The 10,997-nt window shown below is 66.1% G+C and overlaps 2 protein-coding genes across 4 annotated transcripts; one reads left to right on the top strand and one right to left on the bottom strand.

Annotated features, from left to right (window-relative positions):
• Window positions 1–2,085: 2,085 nt before the first annotated feature.
• On the bottom strand, window positions 2,086–6,690 carry PLPPR3 (phospholipid phosphatase related 3). 3 transcript variants are annotated; one of them, XM_033082498.1, is made up of 8 exons: window positions 6,649–6,690; window positions 5,860–5,978; window positions 5,520–5,705; window positions 5,245–5,374; window positions 4,862–5,057; window positions 4,729–4,786; window positions 4,345–4,518; window positions 2,086–4,091 (listed from the first exon to the last, which is right to left on the bottom strand). In XM_033082498.1, the coding sequence occupies exons 2-8, from the start codon at window positions 5,932–5,934 to the stop codon at window positions 2,829–2,831; spliced, it is 2,082 nt and encodes a 693-aa protein (XP_032938389.1). In that variant the 5' UTR covers window positions 5,935–5,978; window positions 6,649–6,690; the 3' UTR covers window positions 2,086–2,828. The 3 variants fall into 3 exon arrangements, with proteins under 3 accessions (XP_032938389.1, XP_032938388.1, XP_032938390.1); XM_033082497.1 differs by lacking the exon at window positions 6,649–6,690 and adding an exon at window positions 6,163–6,489; XM_033082499.2 differs by lacking the exon at window positions 6,649–6,690 and having other exon boundaries at window positions 5,520–5,653; window positions 5,860–6,137.
• Window positions 6,691–8,808: 2,118 nt separating this feature from the next.
• LOC117008386 (complement factor D-like) lies at window positions 8,809–10,997 on the top strand. The gene is made up of 5 exons (XM_033082193.2): window positions 8,809–8,975; window positions 9,164–9,317; window positions 9,544–9,688; window positions 10,050–10,307; window positions 10,511–10,997. Exons 1-5 carry the CDS (start codon window positions 8,909–8,911, stop codon window positions 10,682–10,684), a joined length of 798 nt encoding a protein of 265 aa, XP_032938084.1. The 5' UTR covers window positions 8,809–8,908; the 3' UTR covers window positions 10,685–10,997.

The following is a 10,997-nucleotide window of genomic DNA, read 5'->3' as shown; positions in this document are numbered from 1 at the left end:
TGTCCCTGTTTCCGTGGAGCCATGGGAGGGGGTCTGGCCCCTCCGGCCCCTGGGTGCCAGGCTGGAGCCCCACGGCCTGAGGCTGTCAGGCCCTCACTGATGCCCTGCCTGTGTCACACTCCAGCACTTTGTTACTTCATGTTCCTAAACTTTCCATATGTTCTGGCTAATATCCATGAAAAATAACCCACTTTGAGTCAAACCCTCCTCTCTCTAGTCCTGTGCTGTAGCTGTGGGGCTGGATGTGGTGTTATCCATCCCGTGGGAGGAGGTGCAATCCCCACATCTCCATCACCTCCCTCAGGAGCGCAGTGCTTCCTTAGGGATCTGGTTCTTACCTGTATGCTCAGCTGTGCTCAAACTCCTAAGAGTCACTGTCCTGGGGGGAGATACAATTCCCACCTGGAGCTGCTCTTGTGGCTCTGCTGGCCCCATCCCTCCGGCCTGAGCTAGCATTAGGCTCCAGCATATTCCACACGCGTTTGCAGAGCCCTCTGGCTCCAGGGTTACCGAGGGGTTCCTGCTGAAAGGGGCCACTGTTGTTCCTTGAAAGGCTAACGGGATTTGTAACAGCTGCCTGGGCTGTGAAAGCTGGGCTCAGGGCGATGCGTTGCTGCCCCGCAGGAGCGAGCACGGTCATGGCTCCGGGGTTGGTTCCCTGAGTTCTCTGGGCTTTGCAGCCATCCCTGTGCCCTTCCCTGGCCCCTCGGACACTGCTCGGCTGCTGGCGCGGCTGGAGGAGCGGACCGGGGTGGCAGCGATGGAACAGGGTCCCCATGGGAACAGCGGTGGCTTCGGGGGGGTCCCGTCCTTCCCCAGCTCCGCTCTCCCGTCCCCAGGGCAGAGCCCCCCAGCCTGGCCCCGGGCTGGGCCGTGCCCAGGATAGAGCAGAGCTGTATCAGGAGCTGCCTCGGTGTCCTCCCGCAGCCCAGGCCGGCTCTGACCGAAGAGAAATGCCCTGAAGCTGCATTTAACGGGAAAACGCAGGCGGGGAGAAGGTGGGGGCTCCGCACCAAAGGGCTCTTCCAGCTCTGCCCGGAGCTGGGGAAGATGCTGCCTGCGGCCCGAGCACCCTAAAGCCTGGCACTTAACCACCCCTGAGTGCAGAAAGGGAATCAGCTGCCATCGGGAACCCCAAACCCCGGGGTGGAGCCGGGAGCGGGGCTGTCACAAAGCCGGGCCCTGCCCCTTGGGCTCACCGTGGGGGACACGGGGACGTGCCGGGGACTCGTGACAGGGTGTCCCCAGCGGAAAAGGTCGGGACACCGAACACGTGCGGTGTCGAGGCTGGAGCTGATGAGGTGTGGGGGCTGACATCCCCTCCTGTGTGGGGCCGGAGGGAGGATGAGGATGAGGATGGGGATGAGGATGATTCCGCTCCCTCCCGACCCCGCGGGTCCCCAAGCGCTGCAGCAGCAAATTCTGGGGGCTGCCCGAGGCGGGTCGGGGGTGCGGGGCTGGAGGATTGCCCGAGCCCGCGAGAGCGATGCGGGGCTGTGAGTTGCCATGGAAACCGCTGGGTCAGAGGCGGCGGGAAGCGGCGTGTGACGCCATCGGCACCGCAATGAGCCGTGAGCGCGGGGGCGACGCGGGGCTGCGGGGCTGGGAGCCCCCGCATCGCCCCGACCCCCACCCGGCAGCTCGCCGTCAATCCCGGTGACCTTCGCCGGCGGCTCCGGGTCACCTCCCCGGGTCACCCGCAGCACGGCTGGATGGAGCAGCCCCACGGAGATTGTGATGGTTGGTGTTGGAGCCCCTCGTCTCCCACCCCCAGGGCTCCCCACTACCCCCCACTCCACGGGTTGCTGCCACAATCCTCCCGCTAATCCCGGGTGGCTTTTCCAGCACCGAGTCAGGGTTATGTGGATAATCCATATGTTTGCAAGGCAAAGGCTTGGGGATATCCACTGTTAATCCAATTGGCGGTGGCAGTTTGGTGCCATCGGCGCAGTGTCCTGTAGGGAGGGGGACGCGGCTGCCCCAGCCACTGCTCCCTGGGGTTGGGAATTCCCGCGGAGCCCTGGTGCTATCCCCCCAGCACTGGGACTCAGCTGCCCCCCACCCTGTCAAAATAACCCAGCCAGGGAACATCCACGTGTTTATTTGCTTTCCAAACCACAGCAGCTCCAGCTGTTGCCCGACATATTCGCAGCCTGGAGATCCCCTCCCTGCTCCCCCTAAACATCGGCTGCAGCCCAGGGCTGCTCCTCCTGGGGCAGAGCTCAGCCCCCACTGCACCCCCACCCCGAAACCCCCTCTCATCCAGTCCCTGCAGTATTTACAGCCTCTGCACGCCCAGAGCCACAGCACTGGGCAGATCCCCCCTCCCAGCCTGCCCACCCTCAGGCTCCCTCACACAGATTGTGCAGGATGGAGGGGTGTCACAGCACCCCCAGCACCCACAAACCCTCACATGAGCTAGGGCCTGCTGCCCCATTGCCGCCTCTTTCCCCTGTTAAACCCCTTAATCTAGTCTCCCCCCAAAGCCCTTCAACATTTGTCCCTCCCCGCCCCCCTGCAGACTTCCACTTCCAGAGCCGGAATAAAATAACCCCTCGGAAATGTCAGCACCAGTGTTAGAGAGAAAAATAAAAGTGCTTGGAGCTGCCCAGCCCCACAGCCTGTGGGGGGGCAGAGCCCCTCCAGCTGCCAGAGCAGGGAACCATGCTGGGGGTCCCACAGACATCTCATCTGGCTCAGGACCAGCGTGGCCGTGCTGCTCGAGAGCAAAGCCAGCCCTGTCCTGCCATCCCCTGCAGAGGGACCCTGGCATCACAGAGCCCCCCCAAAGCAGGGAGGGGCGTGGGGCCCCGGCAAGGCACCGGGGCTCAGTCCTTAAACCTGCGGCCCGCCTGCATCTTCTTGTAGTACAGGTCCACCTCGCTGTCCGCCGTCCCGTCCCTCTCGGCCGGCTTCCTCCGCAGCGTGGAGTCACGGCTGGCTGTGGCCAGTAGCCCTTCAGGGGGGGCCTCCACCCTCTCCCCGCCACCCCCTGCTGCCCCCGGGATGGCGGCCAGGCTGCCGTAGCGTGGCTCATCCTGCTCCATGTCGCTGACAGAGGAGCCAGGGGAGACACCGGCGCTCTTGGCCGGGCGGAAGCCGTGGAAATCCTTCCCCACCTCACCTAGCTCGTAGGTGTCTGGCCCATCCGGCCCCTTCGGCCCCGACTTCCACTCCCAGGGCCCATTGCCAGCAGAGAGATGGACAACAGGGTGGTGAGGGGCGTGAGCGTCGATGGTGATGATGCTGGAGCTGTCCCGCTCAGAGGGCGAGCGGTACTGCGAGGAGTCAGAGCTGGTGGAGGACGAGGACGTCTCTGAGTGCTTGGGGGTGACAGAGACGAGGCTCTGCTGCTTGGACATGGCGATGACCTGCATCAGGCGCGGGGGGTTGGCCACCCGCTGCGCTCCCCCCTTCTCCGCCACCATCACCCACTTGGCCCGCACGGCCGCCCCGCTGCCGGCCGCGGCCCCAGCGCCTGCCTGGCTCTCCTCGGGGATGTGCACCAGCTGCGAGGCGCCCGGCCGGGGCTGGATGAGCACACGGGGCCCCATGGCTGCCCGCTCGGCCGAGCGTGCCTGCACCGTGGGGTACAGAGAGGGGGGCACCTCCTCGCCAGGCTCCCCCACACCCCGGCCCTGCGCTGCCTCCTCCGCCAGCGTCATGCTCCGACCCTCCAGCGACTTCTGCTTCCACTCCGTGATGAGCTGCTTAGAGCGGGAGGCGTCCACGGGGACGTGGATGGTCATGTGGCGCCGCGCGGGGTCGTCCATGGAAGGGGTGTTGACGCGGGGCAGGGTGTTGCTGAAGGTCACCATGTTCTCCTTGCCCATCGGGCTGCGGGGGGCCAGCAGGTCCACATCCACACTGGCCCGCTTCAGGCTGCCCAGAGAGTTTTTCTCCCGTGGCACCGGCCGTGCCGCCTCCTCCAGCCGCGCCTGTGGGTTCAGCTCGTCGGTGCTCACCGACTTGTTCTGGTGGTAGACAGAGTCGTGGCCCCGCTGTGTCAGTGCCCGCAGCGCGTCCTTGGCCGGTGCCTGCGTTGGGACCCGCTCCGTTGGGGCACGGAAGTTGCCAACAGCATGGAAAGCCTGTGGGAAGGGGAACCATAGAATTCTGGAATGGCTTGTGCTGCAAAGGACTTTTAGAGGTCATCTAGTCCAATGCCCCTGCCACAGGCAGGGACAACTTCCACTAGACCAGGGTGCTCCAAGCGCTGTCCAGCCTGGCCTCGAACACTTCTAGGGATGGGGTAACCACAGCTGCCCAGGAGAGTGTGGAGTCAAACAGCCCCACCAGCATCCCCCAGCCCCTCCCTGGGCCAAGGGCAGGACCAGCACCCACCAGGTAGGCGGCAATGCCAGCTCCAATCAGGAAGCCCACGTAGACATCGGCGGGGTGGCTGCGGTACTGGGTGATCTGGGTCAGGCCGCAGATGCCGGCGGCGATGGCAAAGGCAAAGACCAGGATGGGCTTGAGGAGTTTGGTGCTGTCCGAGATGATGGAGTTGAAATACATCTGGGGCAGGAACAGGCTGTTAGTCATGGCCTGGCCATGCAGAGCTGTTGGGTGCATGTGGGACTGCAGGTGCCTGCACACACACCGAGCACAGGCACAGGAATATTGGGCAGAGCTTGTCTGTGCCAACAGGAGAGGGACACAGCTGCCCATGGCACAGGAATCGTGCTGCTCCAAGCTGGCATGTGCCAGGCAGTGCTGGGAACTCACCGAGATGTAGACAGCAGCGAAAGCTGAGAGTGTCGCGTGCTGGGATGGGAAAGTCTTCCTGCAGGGAGAAGGGACGTGGTTGGGAAGCGGCAGGAGGGCTGGCAGTGTGGCACAGGGCTCCCCTGGCACATACCTGGCAGAGAGGATGGCGTGCTTGTCGGTGCCTGAGCAGATGTCCTGGGTGATGTAGGGGTTGGCATCGCAGGGGGTGCCCAAAAGTGTGTAGTTGGGCTTGCAGACAGTCAGGAAAAAGGGAGCGTGGTAGCCAGTAGCCAGCTGAATGACATCTGTCACCAGGGCTGTGGCACAGAGCCCGAACACGTGGACACCTGGGGACGGCAGGAATGGGACAGTGGGTCACCCCCATCCCATCCGGGGCAGCCCTGAGGCACCCACTGGAATGGGTCCGGTGCAGTGTCCAGGGTCTGGGTAGGGTCACGCTCCAGCTATCACAGCCAGGGTGGTCCCACATCCCCTCCAGCCCCTGGATCCTGTTCAGGCTGCGGCACAACGTACCCACAAACCTGACGGTGCGGCGCAGGAAGGAGTTGAAGTTGCAGCCACCGGCGTTGATGCTGCCCTCGGCACCAGCACGGCCCTTCAGCCGGGACTGCAGGCAGTACACCATGCCCTCCCCGACCATGATCTGGGAAGGAACCGCTGGCTCAGGTGGGAATGGAGGGGTCTGGGTTGTTGGCAGAGCCCCCAGTGGATGCTGGACACTGCCAGGCACCAGAACCCCAATCCCCAGCTCTGTCCTGACCCCCACGGCAGGACAAGCCCAGACGCACCGAGGCGGCTGGCGCAGCAAAGGCCAGGCTGAGCAGCATCAGCAGCGGGATGAGCTCCTCGTTGGTCTCCACGTAGGGCATGGAGAGAGCCCGGTCATGGCACTGGAAGCCCACCTTGGCCGGCTTGAAGAGGTCTGTCAGCTCCAGGAAATAGAGCGTCACAACGGAGGAGGCCACGATGGGCAGCTGTGGAGGAGAGGGTGGGGACCGACGCACCCCCGGAGTGATGGCACCACACAGCCCCACCAGAACCGGGCACAGAACCCGACCCGCTGTGCCAGAGCCCGGGACAGAGCCCCCTGCACAGCACCCACCCTGTGCCAACCCACCCCACACCCACCTCCACGAAGTAGAAGCAGGGCAGGAGTGTCATGCTGTCCTTGGGGGCACGAGCTTTCTCCTTGGGGGGGATCATGGTCCTGGGCAGGCACAGGGGTCCCACCGGGCTGTGCCTCCACCCTGTGGGGACACGAGTGTCACCACACGGCAGGGGATGGGTAGCCCCGGTCACCCTTGGTCACCCCTCCAGTCCCTGACCCTGGAGGGGGACGAGCACCCCCGGGCCACCACCCGGCCCTGCAGGGGTAGGGACACCCCACGCCACTCCCGGTCACCCCCAGGTCACACCACTGCCCCCGCTCACCAGAGAGACACAGCCGGAGCTGGGGGTGCTAGCGCCCCGGGGGGTGCCCAGCCGAGCCAGGGGCTGTGACAACAGGTGGGGCGGAGGCTCGTCTGTCGCGACAGGCGGTCACTATCGCGACGGGCGGCGAGGCTGCAGCGGAGGGCGTGCAGAGGGGGTGTGCCGCCCGCAGAGCCGGGCCGGGGATGGGGTTCCCCGAGCCCTCCCGGCCCAGCCCCACGAGATTGCACCGAGCCCGGGCTGCGAAATGAGGGGGGGAGGAAAACGGGGATGGAGAGACGAGGGGCAAGGGCGAGGGGCAATGAAGGGGGGAAATAACGGGGGATTAACCGGGGGTATAACTGGGAGGGCGGGGGTCGCAGCGGGGAACCTCCCCTTCGCAGGGACCGTGCCGCAGCCGCGGGCGGGGGTCGGGGCCGAGGGATGGGAGGGGGTGTCGGGGGAGGGAGGAGCGGCCCTTTGTGCCGGTCTGTGCGCCCCACTCACCTCAGCGGCGGCCCCGGGGCGCAGCGGGGCGGGGGGCGGCGGTGGCGGCGGCGAGGGGGGGATGTCCCCGGGATCCGGGATGCTCCTGCCTCGGCGGAGCGCGGGGAGCGGCGGCTTCCTCCGCCCCCGCCGCCTCCTCCTCCTCCTTCTCCTCCTCCCTCGCTCGCCGCCCCCCGCTCCGCCCCGCCGCCCCCGGCCCCTCCCGGGACGCCGAGCCCCCGCCGAGCCCCCATCGAGCCCCCGTCGGTGCAGGGATGGGGATCTGGGGGGGTCGGGAGGGGGGTCGGGAGGTCTCGGCGGGGAACGAGGCGAGACAAAGGGCCGGGCGGGGCCGAGGACAGCCGTGGGACCGACCTCTCTCCGCACCGCTCCGCACCCCGGACCGTGCCCAGGCACCGAGGGGGTCCCGAGGCCGCCCCAAACCCGGACTGCCCCCACCGCTCGCCCCCCGATCATCCTTTGTCCCCTTGTGCTTCGGGGGGGTGTCCCCCTCCCCAAGGCCCCTCCTGCCCTGCAGAGCCCCCTCCCTTGCCCTGGGCCTGTGGGGACCCGAGGGGTGCCCGAGTGGGGGTCCCACAGCACGGAGATGCCCCAAACTCCCCGCCCCAGAGCTCTGCCAGCCCCCACCTGGGCTCTGTCGGCCGGGGAGTGCCTGCCCTGCCCGTGGCACCCGAGGGCTTCGGGGGGGTCTCGAGGGGAGTCCTGGACCGACACCCATGAGTAGCCCCAGGGGCGGTGCCGGGGGCCACCCTCAGCAGGAGTTCCTCGAGCAGGTGCCTTGTGTCTCCCAGATTTGAGCCTGGGGAGGTGGGTGCGGCTCTTTCTGCTTTCTGGAGCCTCCCAGCACCTCCGGGCAGAGGCAGCAGCGCCCCAGCCCCATCTGCCCTTGCTCTGCAGAGGATCCCGGCCGTGCCCTACCCAATATCCCACCCTGTGCCCCATTCCCTGAACCCCACACTCACTTTTCCCCCCAACCACCACTGCCCACCCTCTCACGGTCCTGTCCGGGCTCTGAGCTGTCCGGGCTCCACATGGTGCCCTTGTTCCATTTTTGGCCCTAAGTGGGCAGAAATCTCCCAGCGCACTTAACATCTAAATCCCGCATCACTGGAAGCTGCGATTAAGCTTCTCTCCCTGCGGAAAATCCCTGGTTTGAGCCCAGACTCGGCCACATCCCCTAACGCCACCACCTTGCGTGATCCGACCCCTGCCCGCCATGTGCCACCAGCACGTGGGGACAGCGGGGAGGCGAAGGCACCGCTGCAGAGGGGAGCCCGAGCCCCCGGGGACCCCCGGCGCCCCTCCCGTGGTCCGGCCACCCGCTGACCATGGGTCCATCGGCTTGGGGGGTCGGAGGGTCAGAGCTCGGGGCCATGGGGGGTCTGTGCAGCCGGACAAAGGGAATGCGGCAGCTCGGAGCTGTAAAAGCTCGTGGAGCAGGCAAAGAAGGAGAGGGTGGGCTCCAGCACCTTGCGGGGTGTCCCCCGGAGCCCTGCTCGGTCCCTCTGCGCTGTCGGGAGCGCGGCCGGACCCAGCTGTGGGTAGCCACGGTGGCCATCCCGGCGAGGGGAGAGGACAGCGAGATTTCGGGGCGCGGTGAGAGGCTCCGGGGACGCGCCGGGACCGGGAGGGAGCCGAGGCGGTGGCTCCGCTTAGTGGCACCGGGGAGAAAGGCAGAGGGGACCGGGCTGCCACCGCCACCGGCATCCCGGACACCGCCCCTGTCGCTGCCATCACCGCTCCCATCACCGCCGCCCCCAGCCCTGCAGGAACCCCCCGGTGACGGGACGGGTTTGTATCCCTGGGCACTCCCGAGCTGGCATCCAGAGCCCACCAGGGACTGGCCCCAGGCCGAGCCGGACCCCTGCTCCAGGGGGGGCAGGGAGAGAATTGGCCAGAGCCTTCTTTTGCCAAGAGCCTGAACTTTCTCGACATTAAAAACCCCGGCGCAGAAATCCCCGGCGGCGGGTGCCAGGGCCGGCAGCTGGGCCGGGCTGTTTCCTCCTCCCGCACTGTTTGCGCCGGGAACTCTTGACCCCTTTTATAAGCTGAATATTTCAAAACATTCAGCCCACGCTGCGGAAACCCCCCCATTCCCTCCTCGCCCCCCCCTTTCCTGCCCCCCCGCCGCCCCAAACTGGACATAAAAGCGAGTCCCAGTCCCAGCCCCGGGTGAGCAGCGTCCACCCTGCAGCTCCCACGCACCCCAAAACTCCTGCACACCCCCAGCCGGGCAGAGGCATCGCCGGGCTCTGCAGCCATGGGGCCAAGTCCTGCTCCCATCCTTGTCCTCGCTCTGCTGCTGCTGCTCTGGGCCCCAGTGAATGGTGAGTGCCCCCCCTGCACCCCAGGGCAGTGACAGGGCACGGGGGTGACTGCCCAACTCCCCAAATCCTCCCTCCACCTGCAGCAGGTGCTGGTGCAGCCCACAAGGAGGGGTCCAGGGATCCCGGGAGGGGACCATAGCAGTGACACTGCCCCGTGCCCCTCAGCCAGCCCAGCCTCTCTCCTGCAGGGCAGCCCCGGGGACGGATCCTGAGGGGCTCCGAAGCCAGGCCCCACCTGAAGCCGTACATGGCCTCGCTGCAGCTGGACGGGCAGCACGTCTGTGGGGGCTTCCTCATCGCCGAGCAGTGGGTGCTGAGCGCTGCCCACTGCACTGAGGAGACGTGAGTGTGTGTGGGGGTCACTGCATGGCTGGGGGGCTGCTGGAATCTGGCCAAATCCCACTCTGGAACCTCAATCCCATGTCAGAGCTGCAGAGAGGACTGGGCAGTGGCTGTGGGACTTCCAGAGCTCCTTGGTGGGCTCTCCAACCCCCCACAGCACCCCATTTCCACGGCTGGGTGTAGTGACACCCCCAGCTGTTTGTCCCACACTCTGACTGTCTTCCAGGGATGGCAAGCTCTTCCAGGTGCTGCTGGGTGCCCACTCGCTGACGGAACCGGAGCCCCACAAACGCCTGTACCAAGTGCGCGCCCAGTTCCCCCACAATGGCAGCAACGTCCACAACAACAAGGATGACCTTCTCCTCCTCCAGGTGGGCTGGTGGCTGATGGGACCCTCCTCCCCACCAGGCACAGCCCTGTCCCTGCAAATCCCACTGTCCCTTGGGACCCTGCAGGGTCACTCACTGGCCAGAGGAAATCCTTACGGTCAGGCTGGGCCTGGCTCCCCTGTCCATCCCTCCCTGTCCCATGGCACCATCCTTTCTTCTCCCACCAAACACCTTTGAGCTGTGCCTCCATCTTCCTCATAGCTCCAGCTCTGGTCTCTGGCTGCATCCTGAGGCTCCAGTCAGGAGGGGAAGCCCTGAGTGTGGCTGAGGCCAGGGTGGTCTCAGTATCAGGGCTGGGCTCACTGCCCGGCTGTGACCCGGGTCCTCTCTGGCTTTGTGGCAGCTGGAGGAGAAAGCAGAGCTGAACTCGGACGTGCAGGTGCTGCCCTTCCAGCGGGAGAACAGGGACGTGGCGGTTGACACGGTGTGCGAGGTGGCAGGATGGGGCACCATCGACCACAGCGGCAAGCGGCCGGACAAGCTGCAGCAGCTGCAGCTGCCGGTGATCAGCCGCGATGTCTGCAACCACCGCACACGCCACGATGGCACCATCACCGAGAACATGATGTGCACCGACTCCCGCAGGAAGGACACCTGCAAGGTACCACACCCCCACCACGGATCCACGGAGGGCTGGGTGGGGGCAAGAGGGCACAATGAGAGGCGAGGGGCTGCGGAGCAGGAGGGGTGAGTGACCCCTGTGCTGGCTGCTGCAGAGCAGCTCACAGGAGCCTGGGGGCAAGAATGAGGGATAGGAGATGGGCTGGGGTGAGCTAGCCATACTGACGAGGTCTGGTCCTGCAGGGAGACTCCGGTGGCCCCCTGGTCTGTGACGGGGTGGCTGAGGGGGTGGTCACGGCCGGGTCCCGCGTCTGTGGCAACTACAAGAAACCGGCGATCTACACCCGCATCGCCCCGTACGCCGAGTGGATCGACAGCGTCATGGCCTCTGCTGATGGGGAGGAGGACACTCCCTGAGGGCACCACAGGGACCTGCTCCATGCCACGGCTTGCTGCTGCCAGCACGGCCAGAGCACCCACAGTGCTGCCCCATTGCGTGCCGTGGGCTCCCACTGCTGCCCACCCAGCTGCCAAAGCGTCCCCACAAGCCAGGAGGGCTGGGCCAGGGGACTGGCGAGGAACCAAGGAAGGGGGTCCCTGCCCCCCCACTCACAAAGCACAGGGCCCAGGTCGGGGAGAAATGAGGGTCACAGCCCTCAACAGGCTTTGCTGAAGGTGCCCAGAATGCTGCCTGCGACCGCTGCAATAAAGTGATGATGATTCCTGCAGA

Source organism: Catharus ustulatus, chromosome 29 (genome assembly GCF_009819885.2).
Source record: "Catharus ustulatus isolate bCatUst1 chromosome 29, bCatUst1.pri.v2, whole genome shotgun sequence".
NCBI classification, from domain to species: domain Eukaryota; kingdom Metazoa; phylum Chordata; class Aves; order Passeriformes; family Turdidae; genus Catharus; species Catharus ustulatus.
The sequence above is the reverse complement of the archived record's forward strand: the minus strand, read 5'-3'. Positions and strand labels throughout refer to the sequence as shown.